Source organism: Gavia stellata, chromosome 1 (assembly GCF_030936135.1).
Source record: "Gavia stellata isolate bGavSte3 chromosome 1, bGavSte3.hap2, whole genome shotgun sequence".
NCBI lineage: Eukaryota > Metazoa > Chordata > Aves > Gaviiformes > Gaviidae > Gavia > Gavia stellata.
In genome coordinates, this window is record NC_082594.1 from 43,358,921 (window position 1) to 43,378,639 (window position 19,719).

Consider the following 19,719-nt stretch of genomic DNA (forward strand, 5'->3'; position numbering starts at 1 on the left):
ATTGCAGCACAATGCTGCAACAAAAGCTCGCTGCACAAAGCTTTAGGAAAGTGTACTAGTCATAAATACATCCTTAAACATATAATAAAATGCCAAGTCATAGCCTTTATCATCATGGATGAAAGTATAACTTGTTTTTCTAAAAAACTTTGGATAATAATAAAGTAATAGATGTTTATAAAAGACTAGTTTTTCACTTAGAAGAGTAGTGGGGTAGTAACAACACATTGCAAGTGTACTCATGTGAGTAAAAAAAATGTAAGAACTTCAGACAAATATGAAATATGGCAGGTATTGCGTCATTTCACTGTGAGGGACATTTTTCCATATATATTCTCAATATGGAACACTCACTGACTTTAGGGGGTCAGTGGTATTATAAGGATTACAGAATTATGCAGGTCAAAGTGACTGTGATGGACATCTATCTTTACAGAAAGTAATCAGTAAGTAATTAAGAGTAAATTATGAGTCATATTAAACTTAACCTTTGTATGTACTTCAATTTTTTATTGATGTTCCATCTCTCTACTTGTTCGTAGAAAGCTGATGTAATTTTAGTTCCTCATTCATCTTTAAATATGTTGCTTTCTTTTTTTGTTTTTAGCAGAAATCACGTCCTTTTCTCAGTTGTCATATCAACTACCATACTTGTTCTCTACAGACTGATAAAATATTTACATGACTGGAAAAAGAAGAAATAAGCAAGTCCTTTATTAAACTAGTGTGATATCGGAAAGAAAGCAGGAAACTGGAAACATTATTGAAACAGAGAGACTATAAATGGTCTAACTTGTCTACAGGTCATAAAGTGTCTATAATTGTCTAACCAACTTTATAACTTTTTCTTTCACTGTAGGCTTTTCACAGTAACATATATATATATATGATCTTATAGGAGTCTTGTCATAGTATAGCTAAATAACTTAGGCACACATAACAGTGATAGTTCTCTTGGAGGCCTCATGGTGTTAGATTAAGCTTCTGTTCCACAGGTTCAGGAAGTTATGGTTTTCTCAGATGCCACAGAAAACTGTCAGCAGTATAGGAAAAAATTAAGAAGAAAGGAAAAGAAAGAGAAATAAATAAATTCAGCACTACACTATTTGACAGGACAAGAGGAGATGGCCTCAAGTTGCGCCAGGGAGATTCAGACTGGATATTAGGAAAAATTTCTTTACTGAGAGAGTGGTGACACACTGGAATAGACTGCCCAGGGAGGTGGTGGAGTCACCCTCCCTGGAGGTATTCAAAGAACGTGTGGACATGGCATTGTGGGACATGGCTTGATGGGCATGGTGGTGTGTGGTGTTTTTTTTTTGGTTGATGGTAGGACTTGATGATCTTACAGGTCTTTTCCAACCTTAGTGATTCTGTGATTCTGTGATTCTGTGACATGCAAGAAAAAAGAGAGATTCTAAACTGTGTTGAAGCTGCAGGAAACCAAAAGGATCAATGAGGAGCTTATTGTTGAATTCACTGTAATGTTGATGTGATTTTACTGTGTTACTAACAATGTGGTGGTGCACTTAATACTGTGAATAGTCATAAATTTACTACTTTTGATTTAAGTAAATAAAAAAAAATAAACACAGGATTTAAACAGGCTGTAGATTTAATGACCAGAAAAATCTACATTATTAATCATGTTTACTGTGGTAGTATGTAAAGAACTATTCACAAATACATCCCATTTTGATAGGTACTTGAAAAATCAATGTAAAAATCAACTATATATATTACAGACTGAAAGCAAGACATAGGCAGAAGAAGAAGTAAGGCATACAAAAATAAATAATGTGATAGCAGCAAACATTGGTTTATTCTACAGCTATATGTTTATTCGCTAGATTTAACTAGATAGAGGTAAATTAATTTCAAAAAAATGAAAGGAAAAGGATAAAAGCAGATAGTAAGATGAAGGTGAGAAGGTGGGAAGAAGATGATGGTGGAAACAGACAAATATTTTTGCAGAGCAGGAGAAAAGACACACAGAGATAGGTAGAAGATGAATTTAAACAATAGGAATAGAGTGGTGATATGCCACTACAGCCACTGTGCTATAATATTCTCTGAAGAGACACAGTTTCTTCCTTTGTTCAATTTCCTGGCTGTGTTTGATAACTAGGATGGATTCAGTTCATCCTATCAGGAGTGGGGAGGGATACAGCTTCAAGCATGAAAATGTAGGTATCTGCAATTTGAGCTATTTGTATAAAGTCCCAGAGTAGTCCTGGTCAGTGCTGCCAATGGATTCTGTACAGCTATCCTGTCTAGCAAATGTCGGTCTCAACTAGATCAACTGTACTATCTCCATCTGTGGTTGGTTGGCCTTGGCTGAACACCAGGTGCCCACCAAGCTACTCTATCACTCCCCTCCTCAGTAGGATGGGGGCAGGGGAGAAAATAAAATGGAAAAAACCTCATGGGTCAAGATAAAGGCAGTTTAGTAAAAGCAAAAGCAAAGGCCGCATGCGAAAGCAAAGGAAAACAAAAGATTTATTCTCTACTTCTCAGCAGCAGGCGATGTCTTCCCTGGACAGTTGGGAAATAGGGCTGCAGTACATGTAGTGGTCGCTCCAGAAGAGAGACATCATAATAACAAATCCCGCCCACCCCACCCCACCCCCCGCCCCGCCTTTCTCTTAGGTTTTATTGCCAAGCAGACATCATATGGTATGGAATATCCCTCTGGTCAGTTTGGGTCAGATGTCCTGGCTATGTTCCCTCCCAAGATCTTGCCCAGCCTACTGGTGAGGGGGGAATATTGGAGAGACAGCCTTGATGCTGTGCAAGCACTGCTCAGCAGTAGCCAAAACACTGGTGTGTTACCAACACCTTTCTGGCTACCACTACAAAACAGCACTATGAGGGTGGCTATGGGGGAAATTAACTCCCTCTCAGCCAGACCCGATACACCATCTGTATTGACTACAGTGGGCACTAAGTGTATAGTTTAGGTGTAGACATGTGTAGCGTAAACACCAAAATTTAGGTGAACCATATTCTAGTTCTAGTGTCAGTTGTTAGTACCTTCCTATATTAGAGTGAAAGGGGAAAAAACATACAGGTTTCAGGAATGCAGGCTATGGCAGTTCAAGACAAGGGAATGGACCCCAGACAAGTTTTCTGTTGCATTTTTTTCCTATGAAAATTTACATAAAACAACACTGATGTTTTAAAATAACTTTAAATAATATATACTTTGAAAACAGAAGTTTTAGGGGGCAAGAACTATTTTCAGTCTTCATCTTTTAGGCATAACTTGGTTCACATATATAACATCTTTCAGTAATTGTAGTCCAAATGTTTTTGTTTTTCCAGAATTCCAATTCATTTTAGTTAATGAGAAGAATTGGATTAAATGTTTACAAAGTACAAATTAGTAGATATCATTTTTATGAGGTGCCACTGCTGTATGTTCCCTAAAGTAGCTAACAACATTTTTTTTCAGTATTCATAACTCATTATAATTTTATTATTAGCACTTCTCACAGATTTTCATTTTCTTGTCTGAAACAGATACAGTGACAATAAAATGTTTCTTTGTCAAGCTCCTTAACTGCCTGCTATTTTACCCTGTTCCCTCTTCCAATGCTATAGTTGAACACTTGCTTTGAAAAATTGGTAAGATATAAAGATGTATCTACAAAATACACAATTTTAGGAGGGATAGCTATTCAGTTTAGAAAACTGAAATGTTCCAGACTATATTTTGTTCTATTGGTTGTAGTATCCTCTCCAGATTCATTCGCCAAGGTACCCAAGAGCCAAGAGACTATTCATTCCCAATAACTCACAGAGCATTTGGAAGTTGCATTATAAAGAACTTGAAGATAAACTTTCTGTCCTGAAAAGCTGTTATTCCTGAAAGTTTGGTGGTGACTAAAATATCTCCTAAATTTTAAAGCAAATATACAATTTGCAAAATATGATTCATAACATATTTTAAAACATATTTGTTAATATTTCACAATTCTTCTACTTTCAACTTATTACCACCCTACCTAGTGATGGTTCTACTCATGCTATAAAGTAAATATGACCTTGAATTTAACATTGTTTTAAACATTACTTAAAATTATCCCCAAATAAAATTATCACAGCCTGCACATAGAGATTTTTCATAAATTATTGACCCACAGCTGTATGAAAATTTTAAAATTATGCAAATCCCTGTGGTTTGATTAATTGCTGGCCTCAAAACTATATAACTGTACATTGTACATGGCTATCTCACCTCTCTTCCCATCTGTTTCTTTACACGCTCTGCCCTACATATTTTCCCTCTTACAGCAGCCTTTTCAATTGTCCCAGACTCTTGGAAAAAAAAAAGAAAAGGAACTTTGCAGACAATTATTTCTCCTCTGAAGTTCTCTCTCTACACTCTTTAAAATAACAGCACCACCTCACACTACTCATGCATTACTCATATTTTTTTGGAACAGTTTAGAGGGGAAAAAATAAGACATAGGAGAGAAACATATGAAGAGATGGAGCCAAAGATGTACAAAAGATGTGGGATAATATATAGGAGATTAAGAGACATGGGTTTGAGAGAAAAGATTTACACAGTCCATGAAAAGAACACATTTTAATATAAAGTCTAAGACTGTCATCATTTAAAGAGTTAATACAGAATTTTATGCACACATAAAGACAGGATGTTGCAGGAAATAGAATAAGACAAAAATAGCAGTGTTCTTACCATTGTCTTAACGTGTCTTTCTCTTGTCTGCTCCTGAGCTGGAGGGGTTTGAAACCCACTTTATCTATGAAGAGTTGACCTTAAAGGACCTATTCTAGAAATGTCACTTTTATATTTTTTCATTTATTTATTTATTTATTTATTTATTTATTATTTCACAGAGGAATGCAAGATCTTCTGGAGTAGGGAGAAACATCAACAATTTGAGGAGAATGTTTGTACTACAGTTCCCATATCAATACTTTTTACAATCTTTTCTGCAGAAGAGCTGTGTATTTTATTTTCAGTTTTAGCAGAGTGAGGAGGAGAAGGTGAGGGATAGGAACCATAAGCAAAGTCCAAAAGTTGCAGAGTGCGTATGACTTAGGACACCTCTGACTTCTGCATTTCCCCTTTTGACTAGCTCTAGACAGCATCCTGATACATGCACTTACGTTCACAGTTCCCGTTCACTGAGCCTACTCTCCTTTTGTCCTGTAAATTGAAGCAAGGCACTTCCATTCTAGGAAGCAGCCACTTACTGATACATTTTGGTACCTAAATTCAATATGGGGATTTTGCTTCTCCACTCAGTGCTTGAGTTTCCCTCTAAATAAAAAGAGATAACAATATTTTCATACACAAAAGGTTAACTTGTTAAAGACTGAGGTACTTGTGAGGATTGTGATAGGCAATGTATTATTAACTTTTACAACATAGAAGACTTTTTTAAAGGTGTGCGCTTGACCTGGACTTAAGTCCTAGTTTTCAGCTAGGAGCTAAGAGTAACCAAATTAACTGGATGCATCTATACTGCCAAAAAGCATGGCCCCCACCTCACTCCCTGATCCTGAATGCTTATATTTCATACATATTTGTTCCTTTCTAGGTTCTAGTGGGAGTAGTAATGCAAAAATGGAAGAAACACCTGCGTGCAGCATTCACTTCAAGGTCCACTCCTCAGTGGCAGAGTGGATGAGAATGCAGCATGTTTGATTCCTTACATCCTGCAGTAACTTTGAAAAGAATTTTAGTAGGCTTTCCAAGCTCAAGCACCTCTACGCAATTTTTTCACTTCTAAGGTGATATCAGTACCTAGAGTGAAACAACTTATTTTAAACCACCATAGCATTGCACAGTGGAAGAACAGTCACTTAGGGAGATGCTGGTTCCAATGACAAGAAAAAGTTGACAGCATCACATCCCAGCTAAGATCAGAAAGTCTTCTCTCTGCCATTACTAGTAGATGGCAATCAGCAGAGCCAATTCCTAACTGAAACAACCTCCAAACTGTGCATACTCAAAGAAATGAGCAATGTTGGTTAATACTGCCTACCCCAGTCTATACAGGCTGTGATAGGATGTCTTACCAATGTTAGAAATCTGTAGACAACTACTTTTTTCTACTCCCCATTTGGATGAACCAATGTAATTATGATTAAATGTTTCAGAAAATCCAGTTTCCCAAGAATAGGAGGATGGAAGGAAGCAGTTGGGAAGATACTATGGTACACTTCTATGGGAAATGGGAGATACAGGTTTAATGTGAAGACATAAATAAACTAAATACAGAAAAAAAATAATTATTCATTTTTGGCTGAAGTTTATGTGCTGATTATGCAGAAGTAGACATATTTACCTATAAAAGAAAACAGATGGGATACCACAGTGTAAGTAACATACACACAGGACCAAATTAAAATACTGTTAACTATATAAAAAATTATGCAAAGTTACATTAAAAATGTATTCAATTACAGTTTATTTCACACATGTTATCACTCTAGTGGTTTTTTAGTCATCTAAAGGTAAAAAGGAAAAACATGACTTATTAGACTGTCTTTAAGATATTGGATATGAAACTGCAATGATAAACAAAAGCAAATACATAGACTATTGAGGATCTTATAATAAACATACTATGCACTCAGGCAATTCCTCTATACACACACACGTGCACAAACACCTATTTTTTGGATGGACAGATGTCTAAGAAAGCCTGAGTTATTTCAGTGGGTAGTACTGAGGGCAGAGTATATGAAAAAGTCATAGAGAGGTGAAACAGAATTTATTTAAAAGCTATATGCATGATAAAGAGCAGTGTGTGGTAAATTTAAAACCTATAACATGACTATGGCAGCACAAATTATTTCAGGTAAGAAGTTAAGGATTTTTCTTAATGTTGTGGCTACATTTAAACTTTTTTTTTTTTTTTTTTAAACTTAAATTCTACTAAATTCTACCCAGCTTCTTCCAGCTGGGTATTGGATGAGATTAACTCTGTGTATTGTGCATACTTTCATGGGCATTAGAAGCCCTAATTAATCAAGGTTTATGAAGTAATGAGAGATCCATAGAGAAAGAAAACTTTAGAAATGAAAGTACTGAAAGAGAGTAGTTTTAGATTAGATACAAGGAAGAAATTCTTCACCATGAGGGTGGTGAGGTGCTGGAACAGGTTGCCCAGAGAAGTTGTGGATGCCCCATCCCTGGAAGTGTTCAAGGCCAGGTTGGACGGGGCTTTGAACAACCTGGTCTAGTGGAAGGTGTCCCTGCCCATGGCAGGGTGGTTGGAACTAGATGACCTTTAAGGTCCCTTCCAACCCAAACCATTCTATGATTCTATGATTCTATGATTCTATTATTCTAGTCTATGATGTATGATTCTACTCTATGATGAAAGTACTAGATCTCACAATTTTACCTTCATATATAAATCAGTACACCATTGCACAATACAAATTTCTATTTTACATTTTAGTTATCACTTGTAAGCTTGTGAAATTGTGAAGCTGTTTTGGTGGAACCTTTTCAAGTGATCTTTAAGTTATCTTTCTATTACACTTACTTTTTCTGAAGTTAAGCATATTACATTTCCTTGCTAATGCTTTGTAAATCAAGACTTTTGTATAAACCTGATTGCTGTTCTCATCTTTTTGGCACAGTTGATGATTGAAGACTAATCATATAGCAAGGTCGTTGCATGAAAAAGAATAAATGTATTGCAAGATTGTTTGTAACTCAATGTTTTAAGTCAAATGCAGCAATATCTAGAGCCTGTCTTCCAAAGGTGTTAATAGGTATTTTTGAACAACCTGATGCAGGCTACATGAAGTCAGATAAACTTCATGAAGAATTTCTGAGACTATGAGAGCAATATATACATTTCAGTTTTGTATAAATGCAGGGATTTTGGCATAAACAATGTGAAAACTGCTTCAGAAGCAGATACAAATGCTTAAATATTTCCCCTCCCCCCAGACCGCACCTCTGCATTCAGTGTAGACATTTCCACAGTAAAGGTATTTTTCTCATAGCTAGAATGATTCAGTATTTAAACCCATGAAGAAGGGTAGGAGCTCTACATTTATCATCACAAAATTTCTACTTTTTTTTCCCTGTAAGACTTTCTGCTGATTTGGCTATTGCTAAAGCTGTTGCTGACACATACTCTGACCATTTTGTTCAAGGTTTAAGAGATGCTGCTATGAGTAGGTGCAAAATTATGACCTTGATCTAGTGATCTGCAACATTACATTTTGAACTGAAAAGACGGTTACTCAACTGGAACAAATGTGACCTAAATAGGTTACTGACGCAAATATCAAGGAGAATCTCTTGTTAAAGAACGAGGTATACAGAAAACAGGGTAGCAGATCACTACTCTTCTCTTTAGTTAGACTGTAAAAACCAGTCATTTTAGGTAATACCTTTAGTGTTGGATGTTTTGTTTTACAATATAGTGTTATGTTTTATAACATAAAACATTCATGTTTTATTTTATGTTTTTATCTAGTCTAGAACTTAGAAAAGTCCCTTTTATTAATGATTTATATCATGCAGTATGATAGTCTACCTTTGCTTATCAACAAAACACATGCCTCTTCTTTAAAAGCAGTTCTATTCCCACTGGAACTTGTGCAAATAAGGTGTTAACAATAAAAAGCTCTACATGTGGACAGCAGCATATTCTGGGGCAACTGCATTTTTTGCAGGACAGGTGTGCACTCAGAGGAGTTCCCACCACTGGGGACGTGATGATGGTGACCTGAACAAACTGTGAGAGAGGGGCTGCCTGTATCTGTGTGTGTGCATGTGTGTGTGCACGTGTGTGTCTGTGAGTAGAACTTTTGGGGATTTGCTCAAGAAGGGTGTTCAGAAACTTGAAGAAGTTAATTCATATTTTGTAAGTGTCTAGTATTGCAGTTTACCTACCGCATGACTGATATTGATCCTAACCCCATAGTTCATCTGATTGCCAGTTAATTATGTATCATAAGTAAATCAAGAAGCTGCTTTGATCTTGATTTGGTTTAAACTATGTGAACTGAGCAGTTTGGTGCTGCAACAGCACCAATTTCCCATTAACCGCAACTGCCTTTTATTATTTATCATTATAGCTATACAGACACTCATCTGCACTGCTTAGCTGTTGGCTCACTTCATGGGAGATTCTGGTTTGCTTCAATTACTTCCCTCTAAGGTAAACCTGTTGTAAAGGGTGCTATCCCTATCCCTGTATGGGTAGGAGCCAGCTAATGCTCAGTATTCATTGGGCTCTATATGGTGCCTTCTGAGTCCAAAGAGATAATTTTTTTTGTTTATTTGTTTTTCCAATTCAGAGTGTTAAAAATAAGGTGAGAGCTGTACTGAAGCTTACTTGGATGTTCTTATGCCTGAAACTATGGCCTTTCTGAGCATTTCCTAGAATTTGGCATGAAGATCTATGAGGTGGCTGAAGGTGCAAGATGGCGCTGGAGGACTGCACAGGGCAGGAGGTGCCAACATTTTTGAAGTCTTATCCACACTGGCTATTGAGGGTGGTTCCAGCAGCGAACTAACTCCAGAACAACATCCAGGATTTGTACTGGAGGAAAGTATTTGGTTTACTCCAAAGCCAATCCCAGTAGTAACAAACATTAATGAAACTTGGGTGACCAGGGAACAAAAATTGGTTAGTGTATGGAAAAATTTAAGGTTTCTGACAATATAGAAGTTCGCTAAATTACCAACCTGCCATGCATGTGTCTTCTCTAGATCATAGAATCACAAAAACACAGAATCACTAAGGTTGGAAAAGACCTGTAAGATCATCAAGTCCAACCATCAACTAACACCACCATGCCCATTAAACCATGTCCCACAATGCCACGTCCACACGTTCCTTGAACACCTCCAGTGATGGTGACTCCACCACTTCCCTGGGCAGCATGTTCCAATGCTTCACCACTCTCTCAGTAAAGAAATTCCTAATATCCAGCCTAAACCTTCCCTCGCGCAACTTGAGGCCATTTCCTCTCGTTCTATTGCTAGTTACATGGGAGAAGAGACCAACACCCACCTCTCTGCAACCCCCTTTCAGGTAGTTGTAGAGAGCAATAAGGTCTCCCCTCAGCCTCCTTTTCTGCAGACTAAACAACCCCAGTTCCCTCAGCCGCTCCTCATAAGACTTGTGCTCCAGACCCCTCATCAGCTTTGTCGCCCTTCTCTGGACACGCTCCAGCACCTCAGTGTCCTTCTTGTAGTGAGGGGCCCAAAACTGAACACAGTATTCGAGGTGCGGCCTCGCTTATTTTTGCTGCAAACAGAACTCAGGTGCCCTGAACTGATGTGCGGAAGGAAGCTTTGCTGGTCCTAAAAGCTAGACAAGGACACAGCAGCATCACAAGAAGGATGAGCTGAGCAGATGCAGGTCAAGGCTGCACAGCTGCAGATCCTGAGTTATTGAGAATACACATTACATCGGCTGTAACAAAGGCTCCTACTACATAGGTGCTGCTCTGCCATACCAGGCCCCCTCTCAAAGCAGTTTTTATCTGCTGTAAATTTATATAAGCCCTGGTACTTTTGTTTTCAGTTAGAGTTCGTATCAACAGAGGGCTGAAATAAACCACTTCTGCCTGACCTGAACCTTCAAAATAGGCTGTGTGTTGATGCTGTGATGGTGCTACACTCTGTGCTGTCTTTCTAAATATTTCTGCATTTGATTTGCTATGTGAACCAGGAACCGATTTCTATAGCAAGTTAGAGCAAATACATCTGCACCTAAATTGGTTTTACAGTCATTTCTACTACCTGAATAATTAAAGTGTTTGTCACCATTTTTTCTAAGTAAGAGGAAATTTGTATTTCAGGTATTTTATGATCCAAAGGCAATGTTCTATATAAATCCATGTGTAACATTTAGCTGCACAAACATTTATAAATGTTAAAAGGACAAAAATAATCTGTAGCTATAATAAGAAAATAAACCTATTGTTTCTTTCCTCAACATTTTTCTGGTCACTCAACATTTCTTTTTCACACAAGCACAGATGTCATACATCTTTCTCATTGGAGTCACTTTATCAGAAAAATACGTGATGTCCTTTTGCAGATTATATTGCCACAGATATTTAGTAAACCAACTGCAATAAATACACCTAGAAACAGAGTTGTGAAATACTGAAGATCTAATTTTATATTATATTTTTAAGTACAGTTTATTTTATATTAGAACTAATGTTTCTGAAGGCATATTTTCAGTCTAAATATGGACATGAAAATGTAAGATACTGTGGAATTGTTCGTGAATTTCAAGAAAAAATAATAATGAAAGCCTTTCCACAGCTAGCTTTTAGTTCAAATAGTTTATTTCATTCCATTCAAGAAATCAGTGGATTAGACTTCTTAGCAGAAATAAAAACACATCACCATAATTCTTATTCCCAACAAATAACAACAAAATACTTTAATAAAGTTTCCACTGCTTCCTACTTTTCTTCACAGTAAAATGGGGATTTTACCTTCCTTTAGCTGTTGACAAAGTAATAATCTAGTTTAAGCTAGTTGTCTAGGCTTTTTCGCTAGACAATTAATAAATTTCTGCATCAGAAGAATATGAATCCTCCATAATGTTTCAGTCAGCTACTTAAGAATGGAATACACTACCTATTAAGCTGCCTTTTTTCATTGATTAGAAAAAGGGAATACATAATTGGCTACTTATAAATGAAACATAATTTCTAGAAAGGTAAAATGAAGGTAAATTAATGTCACTACATTTTTGTTAAAATTCTTTTTGGAAATTATAATAATTTTGAACAAAGAATGAACTCAAACCCCAGTTTCTTTTCTCTAACAGTATTACATTTTTCCTTAAATATCAGTAGCTTTTCATTGGACCAAAAGTCTTGGCAGCATTTCTTGACTGACTTAGACACCTCCACCCCAGTCTTGGAATAGAAAGTTATTTCACTGTTTTCTAATAAAGAAAGTGCAAAATATAATTTTTATGAAGTAACAAATAACCTCTAATACCTTTGTTGTTATCCATTCCTCCAACAGCATAAAGTGTCCCAACTGTAGATTTTCTAGGTTTAGTTCTTGGACTTTGCATGAGAGTTCTTCTCTCTGGTAAAAGATGGTATTTCATGGCTTCCAGAATAAGCTTCTGACATTCTAGGTCATCCTTAAAAAGCGCATGGTTTTCTAGGTCAGCCAATATCTGTGAATGACATGATCGTGAATCAAAAATGCTAGAAATTCCTAGAAAAGCAAGACCCTGCAATGAAAGAAGATCACAAACTGGATAAGTACGTCACTTCATTGAAGGATACAGGGGTTTGCAGGGCTATTTTTTTTGGAGAAGGGACAGGAAAACAGGTATTTAGTTGATTTTTAAGACTATGGGCAACTTTTAGATCACTGTTGCACCATCCCTTAAGACTACAATCTTACTACTCTCTTACTGAAGACATTGAAGAAAATTAAGTATTCTCTTTTAGGCTGCGGCCTGACTTATTTTTAGCCGTTTCCAACATAACACTGAAAGGATCCAGAAGGCATGTCTTTGCAAGCATCTTGAATGTGCAGTCCTATAACATAACAACATTCTACAGTATTTTATTCAGTACTTTCCAGGAACATCCCTTATTTTTAAAACAAAAGCAAAAAAACCCTAACAACAACAACAAACCCAACAAAACCCAAAACAACAAAAAACCCCAAAACCAAAAGAACTTGTTTGTGCAAGTTTTGAATCTATTGTTTTGCTGTATTATTGGCAAAATTAAGGATTGATAATCCAGATAATGTAAGTATCTTTACAATTGGCATAAAAACTATAATTAATAGTTTCCAAAACAAATGCTCAGTGCATACAGCTGAAAGAATATTCTATTACGTTTCCAAGGAAGAAGGCTACAAGTTGTAAATGTTAAGTGTTTGATTCACTTGCCTGTATGTACACATCTACTGGCTTTTGAGATGCTGTAAATCACCCTGTAAGTTTTCAAGATCCCATTGGACTAACCAACCTGGTCTAACCTCATAGCTGACCCAGGAGCTGGAAGTTGGACTGGAGACCTTCTGAGGTCTACTCCCACCTGAATGACTCTGTGGTTTCACTGATATCAGAAGAGTGCAACACTTATGCAGATTTTGTGCCATATCTGCCAGACCCATGTAGATATCTCAGATACCCTAAGGCATCAGAATTCGATCAAACTCTCAATCTGTATGTTTAGGCAATTGAGGATTATCTCTATATGCTGATCCATACATTTTGCTGACTATCAAATTAGAACAGGTTTTAATTGCACATGGCAGCATATCTGTACAGTCTGGTAGATTTCTAGATCTCATAGAACATCTATCTGGGACACACAATCATTTTCGGAGAAGACGCTGAAGGCCAGGAAGCGGGAGAATTTAGTTCCCAGAATCTATGAGGAGATACCTCCCTCACAGACTCATACATGCAAACATACAGAAACTGCTTTGCAGTTGCCTAAACACAGGCTGCTAGATTCCTTTTAAGGACTCTCAGCTATTTCATATGGACTTCAATGGCTGCTGAAGAATGCATGAATGTCCTTTGTCAATCTGTCAGCCTTTTGCAGATAAAACATGTGTTCTGTGACATCTAAAGTATTAATAGCTTGTACACGTAGACAGCAGACTCCCGGTTCTGATTTTAGGTGTCAGTCATGAAATGAATCTATGCAGGTCCAAAGAAAGGCACTACACACTGCAGTATCTCAACTAGTCATCCACAGCTCTTATTTTACATGGCTGATGACCTAACAGGCAATAGACCTACTTATTAAAAGTAGTCAATAAGGAAGTTCATCTAGCCTGATGAAATAGGTCTTTAACTGTGGCCATAACTCAATGTCTAGGGAGCAAGCTGCAAGACTGTTTTCAAATATATAGTAATTCTCCTTAATATTCCCCCAATGTCTGACTTTCAGATCAGGGACATCGTGAGGTTGATGTCTTTTCCATGCATTTTGTAATTCTCAGGGACCTTATCTTCCATGAACTAGTTCAATCTTCCTTTGAATTCACGTAAATTTGTTGCATCTACAATACATTTTTACAGCAAATTTGTCCTATCGCTAGCTGTAGATGAAGGTTTACCTCCCTCTGTTTGTTTTGAACCTGGCTCCTGTTGCTTCATTTGCTTTCATTTAATTTGTTACATTCATTTCTTTCATTCAGTGCCCCCTAATTCTTCTATTGTAAGAGAAAATAAATAATTGAGCCCTGCCATATCAAGTTCCTTATAATGTTCTAGACTTCAGTCATATTCTCCACTAGTTGACTGTCTTCTAGACTGAGGAACCTTAGCTTGGTTAATCATTGCTTATATGAAAGATTACAGGAAACCGTGAACTTCTATGGTGGCATAATGATGTGCTCCGCTTTGTTTTATTTTTCTTTCCTAATAACTTGTAACTTTTGATTTTGTCTTTTTGACTACTACAGAGATTCAGGCTGACTTTTCCAGAAATCCCTATTTCATAGACCCAAAATTCCACTCCTGAATGGAAGTTACCAACTCAAAACCTATGATTTTAAATTTGAAGTGAAGGGTTGCGGTTATTTTATTTGTTTTTTTATTTATTATTATTGTTTGTTCTCCATGTGCATTATATTCAATTTATCTACATTAAAATCGTAGAAAAGCAGTTATTAGGAATTTTGAGTGGGTTAAATGCTACTCACATTTTGTGTATTGAAAATTAAAGTATCATCTTTAATATATGCACAAAAGCTATGTGGCAATGCAGAAAGATTACTATAGGAGTAATAAGATTTGTGCTATTAATAATCATGGACTTTCTCGAATGAAGGAGGATTTCATTTGTCATTGGTCTCTAACTTAGGTACTTGTAGTCCATGGGGAAGTTGGTATAACTGGAAAGTTTGATTCTATCATTAAATTGCAGAGCAAACTGTCTAAGTTGAGGAGACTGTGCATTGCAGTGAAAGACGATATTTAATTATTTTCTGTTCTAATACAAATTCCACATATTTTAGCTGAAGAAATGAAATGATTTTTTTTTTTTTAATTCTTATTTTTATTTAATTAAAGCTAGCTGCCTAAACTAGCAAGTATATGAGGTGTTCTCCACGGACTAATCATGAGTGAAAACTTGAGGATAGTTTGAGTCACAGTGATGTTCAGTGAAGTTCTAGGCAAAAATGGATGAAATCCAGTTTACATTATTAAAACATTAGCCTCTAGTCAGCAAAATTAATAGTTTTAAGCTGTCTGTTGTGCTTTGAAAACCTCTGGCACATTTCAGATGACAGTACACATCATGTTTGCCTCTGCCCATCTTCCTGGATATCTGGTATCATAAAATATTCATATATTGATATCGTGAATGAGAAAAACAAGTGAGGAATCAAAAAAATGGAAGAGGGAAAGAGAAAGTAGGAGATACAGAAAGGTACAAAGAGACCTTACCACAAAGTAACTCAGCTGAGTTCAGGGAGAAGGAATAAAACTAATGTGTGATAGTTCAGCACAGGAAAGAGAGCAATACACACAAAGCTCTGGGGTTCATAGCAAATAGTAAGCTTGCAGAGGGAACAGGTAATACAAAGGAAATGATGTGATTTATTAGTTTGCACAAGGACTGCACAAATAATAAATTTACAATATCTTAAATGTAGTAATCCTAATATTTATGTAGTTTCCTTATCAGGATGTGAAAGTAAATGCTATAATGAATATATGCTATATAGCAAATGTATAATTAAGAAGGCTAAACCAAACATAAAATACTTATTTTGGTCACTAAACATATGGACCAAACACAGTGGTGTTGTTTTACCACTCAAGATACAAGAAAGTTGAAAGAATGAAAATGTGAAAGCAAAGATGACTATGTTCCTTGATGATGATATTTTCAGAAAACATCACTCAATGTGGTCCATAATAACTTTATAGAAATGTTTGCAAACAAATTATGCATCAACCACAAATAATCCCACAATCATGAAAGTAAAAATAAATGTGTGAAAGGAAAAAACAGATAAGATACAAAAGGGCTGAAAATGTAGGTATCAATATATTTTGGGGACTTCAAATATCTTTCAGTATCTCTGAATTCATCTGGATTCATGTAACAACAAGTGAAGGGATGAGGTCCAAAGTTTTTCCTTCTAATCAATAACAACTGGCTCATATGCTTTCCTTCATTTAGGCAGATTAGGTTTTTGAAAATTGGCATAGCTAGTTCCTGTGCCTGGTGGGACAAGCAATTTTCTCATATTACATGGAAAATAAGTGTATTGGGTTTGCGTGGCAAGGTTTTGGTAGCGGTGGGTCTACAGGGACGGCTTCTATGAGAAGCTGCTAGAAGCTTTCCCTATGTCCAATAGAGCCAATGCCAGCCGTCTCCAAGACAGACCCAACGCTGGTCAAGTCCAAGCCAATCAGCGATGGTGGTAGCACCTCTGGGATAACATAGTTAAGAAGGGAAAAAAAAAAAACCCTGCTGCACAGCAGCCGGGTTAGAGAGGAGTGAGAATATGTGAGAGAAACAACTCTGCAGACAGCAAGGTCAGTGAAGAAGGAGGGGGAGGAGGTGCTCCAGGTGCTGGAGCAGAGATTCCCCTGCAGTCCATGGTGAAGACCATCATGAGGCAGGCTGTCCCCCTGAAGCCCATGGAGGTCCATGGTGGAGCAGATATCTACCTGCAGCCCATGGAGGACCCCATGCCAGAGCACGTGGATGCTCAAAGCAAGCTGTGACCCTGTGGGAAGCCCATATTGCAGCAGAATCCTGCAGGACCTGTGGACACATGGAGAGAGGAGCCCATGCTGGAGTGGGTTTGCTGGCAGGACTTGCGACGCTGCGGGGGACCGATGCTGGAGTAGTCTGTTCCTGAAGGACTGCACCCCGTGGAAGGGAGTCATGCTGGAGCAGTTCATGAAGAACTGCAGCCCGTGGGAAGGACTCATGTTGGAGAAATTCATGGAGAACTGTCTCCAGTGGGAGAATAGTCTGAGGAGGAAGGAGCAGCAGAGACAATGTGTGATGAACTGACCGCAACCCCTATTCCCCAACCCCCTGTGCCACTCTGGGGAAGGAGGTGGAGAAAATCGGGAGTGAAGTTGAGCCTGGGAAGAGGGGAGGGGTTGGGGGAAGGTGTTTTTAGGATTTGGGTTTATGTCTCATTCTCCTACTCTGATTTTGATTGGTAATAAATTAAACTAATTTCCCCAAGTCGAGCCTGTTTTGCCCATGTTGGCAATAGCTGCATGATCTCCCTGTCCTTATCTTGACCCACGAGCCTTTAGTTATATTTTTCTCTCCCCTCTCCTGATGAGGAAGGGGACTGATAGAGCGGCTTTGGTGTGCACCTGGCATTCAGCCAGGATCAACCCACCACAATGAGGCATAGAAATCCCTCCATATATTTGTTTTCCAAAACTATATTTGCAATTATTTTCTAATAAAACAACAGTATCTATCATATTCGTTTTTATAAAAGTGCATGATTATTGTATTAAGAAATTACTAAAACTTCTTTGAAACAGCAGCAGCAAAATAATAAATAACTGACTGGAAAGACAAGAAAAATATTGAGTTTGGTTAATATGAATTCAGTCTCAGAGAGATGTTACAGAAAAGATTTGAAATTAAACCTGCTGCTCTTTTAAATTTGTCACAAACTCCCATTCTGGCATGTCCCTAGCATATATGTATCTTTTAAACTGATTAGTTTCTACTGATCTTTATACTCCAAGGCCATATGCCTATGACCACAAAAATTCAGTGAGAGGGAGCCAATATTGTATACATAATTGTCTTATATTGAAAGTTTACTCCTCAGAACCACTTGCCTGTGTCTAGATTACAGATAATTTTAACAAGACAAAGCCTCTTTTTGAAAAACAAGTACACTAAACAGGCATGTTTATGGTCAGCTTAAAACAACGTATACTTACATCTATAATATAAGTGCTTTGTGGTTGAAGGCACAAGATGCTGGATGTCAAGAGTCTTGTTAAAATAGTATGAGACATAGGCAGAACAGAAATAGACACATGCAAAAAACAGCAGAGACATTTGTGTTCCTTGATGGCAGTATTTTTAAAAGGGGTCACTATACATGGTTGAGGTTAATAGCTTGATATAAATGTTTGCAAATAAATTGCACTTGAAAATATTTTTAGACTTTGATATTGACTTCTTTTTTTACAGGAAAATGGCCAGATCCCAAAGTCTACTATTTTCAATGAAAATGGCAACCCCTTAAAATTTTGTCAGGGAGTGCATTAAAATGTATACCACTTTGACATATTTATTGAACTGTTTTACAGTCTAACATATACTACCTTGACATCTAATCTCATGAATTTAAATGTCAAGATTCTATTCTGTCATAGCTTGTGAGTGTTTTCACATTGACTGTAATGATATTGCGCAAAATACAACATTTCTGTATGTTTTTACATTTACTATTTTTGAGCTAGGGTCAGTACAAGAATAGTAGAACAATCACTGGAATTTTTACCATATTTCTTAACCTAAATTGAGCAACAAGGAAACTGAGTCTATGGTTAGACTCCAATGTATTTTCAAATGTATTTACTGTCCCCAGTGTGTAAAGGAAAATACAATTCTTAAGAAGGTATATAAGCTGTTATTTTTAATATCTTTCCAAAGAGTGTATCCTTATAATCTTGGCACCCACAACATCAGTGAAAGGGCTCAGAAACTTCAGATTATCAAGAAATTAAGAGCAAGCATTTTGTATGTTAGCTATGATAAGGACTTGTGTGTGTATGCATGTGTGCATGTTCTGGTGTTGGTTATTATGCAATTAATGTTACTAAATAAGAATATTAAAGTGTGCTAATAAACAGCAGTAGTAAGAGATTTCATAAGACTAGGTTAATTTATATTTCATAATATTAAGATTTTTAATATATCCTTTTTGTGATTTTTTTTTCCCTTTGAAGTTCTCAGCATACTACTTAGTAGATTAAAAATCAAAGATCTGAAGACAAATCCCATTCAGAGTTTAGGCAGGATGATGTCTTCTCTTGCAATATGATTTAACATTCATTTAGGACTTCTGAACCAAACAGTGTACTTTGTCAACAATTTAATTTAATTTAACAGAATACAGGCACAACAAAGCTGAGAAATCAAATTATCAGTTTCCCCTGCACAAATTTGAGGTAATATATTAAGTTATCTATACTTTCTAATGCTTAATGGAATTAATGGAATTGATGACAAGGTTTTTTATGGCAAGCTTATTATATCAGTAAGGATCAAAGTCCAACAATTGTATTTGGTGACTTCCTATCAGACAGCTACTTTTTTATTCTGATGTTCCAATCTGTGCCTAAGCTCTTAAAGCAAACATTTATATCTATGAGATCTTCTGACTTGCCAGGTGTTTCAAATAAAGAAGTGATAATCAGTGAACACTGTCCTGTACCAAAATTATGAGATTTCATGCACCAACCACAAATAAAGGCTGAACCTCTTTTACTTTCTGATTAGGAATTCATACTAGAAATGGATAAAAACCATTTCTAAATAAAATTTTAAAAGCAGACAGAAACCTGTGTTTATTTCCTTTAAAAAAAAAAAATTACTCAATGGCCAAATCAATATTTTTTTGTCAACAACAACAACAACAAAAGTAACTAACTAAAAAAGTAACAGTAAAAGTAAAAGAAAAAAAAATCTTATGGAGTAAAACATAGGCCTTTTCCCAACTGTGAAGATATG

The 19,719-nt window shown here is 36.7% G+C and overlaps 1 protein-coding gene across 2 annotated transcripts in view; it reads right to left on the minus strand.

Annotated features, from left to right (window-relative positions):
• The window catches only part of KLHL1 (kelch like family member 1), a 238,422-nt gene that overhangs the window by 55,853 nt on the left and 162,850 nt on the right, over nucleotides 1–19,719 (minus strand). For both annotated transcript variants that reach the window (XM_059819433.1, XM_059819426.1), the window contains one exon: nucleotides 11,987–12,173. In XM_059819433.1, coding sequence (XP_059675416.1) covers nucleotides 11,987–12,173 — 187 coding nt within the window. The remainder of the gene's footprint in view (nucleotides 1–11,986; nucleotides 12,174–19,719) is intronic.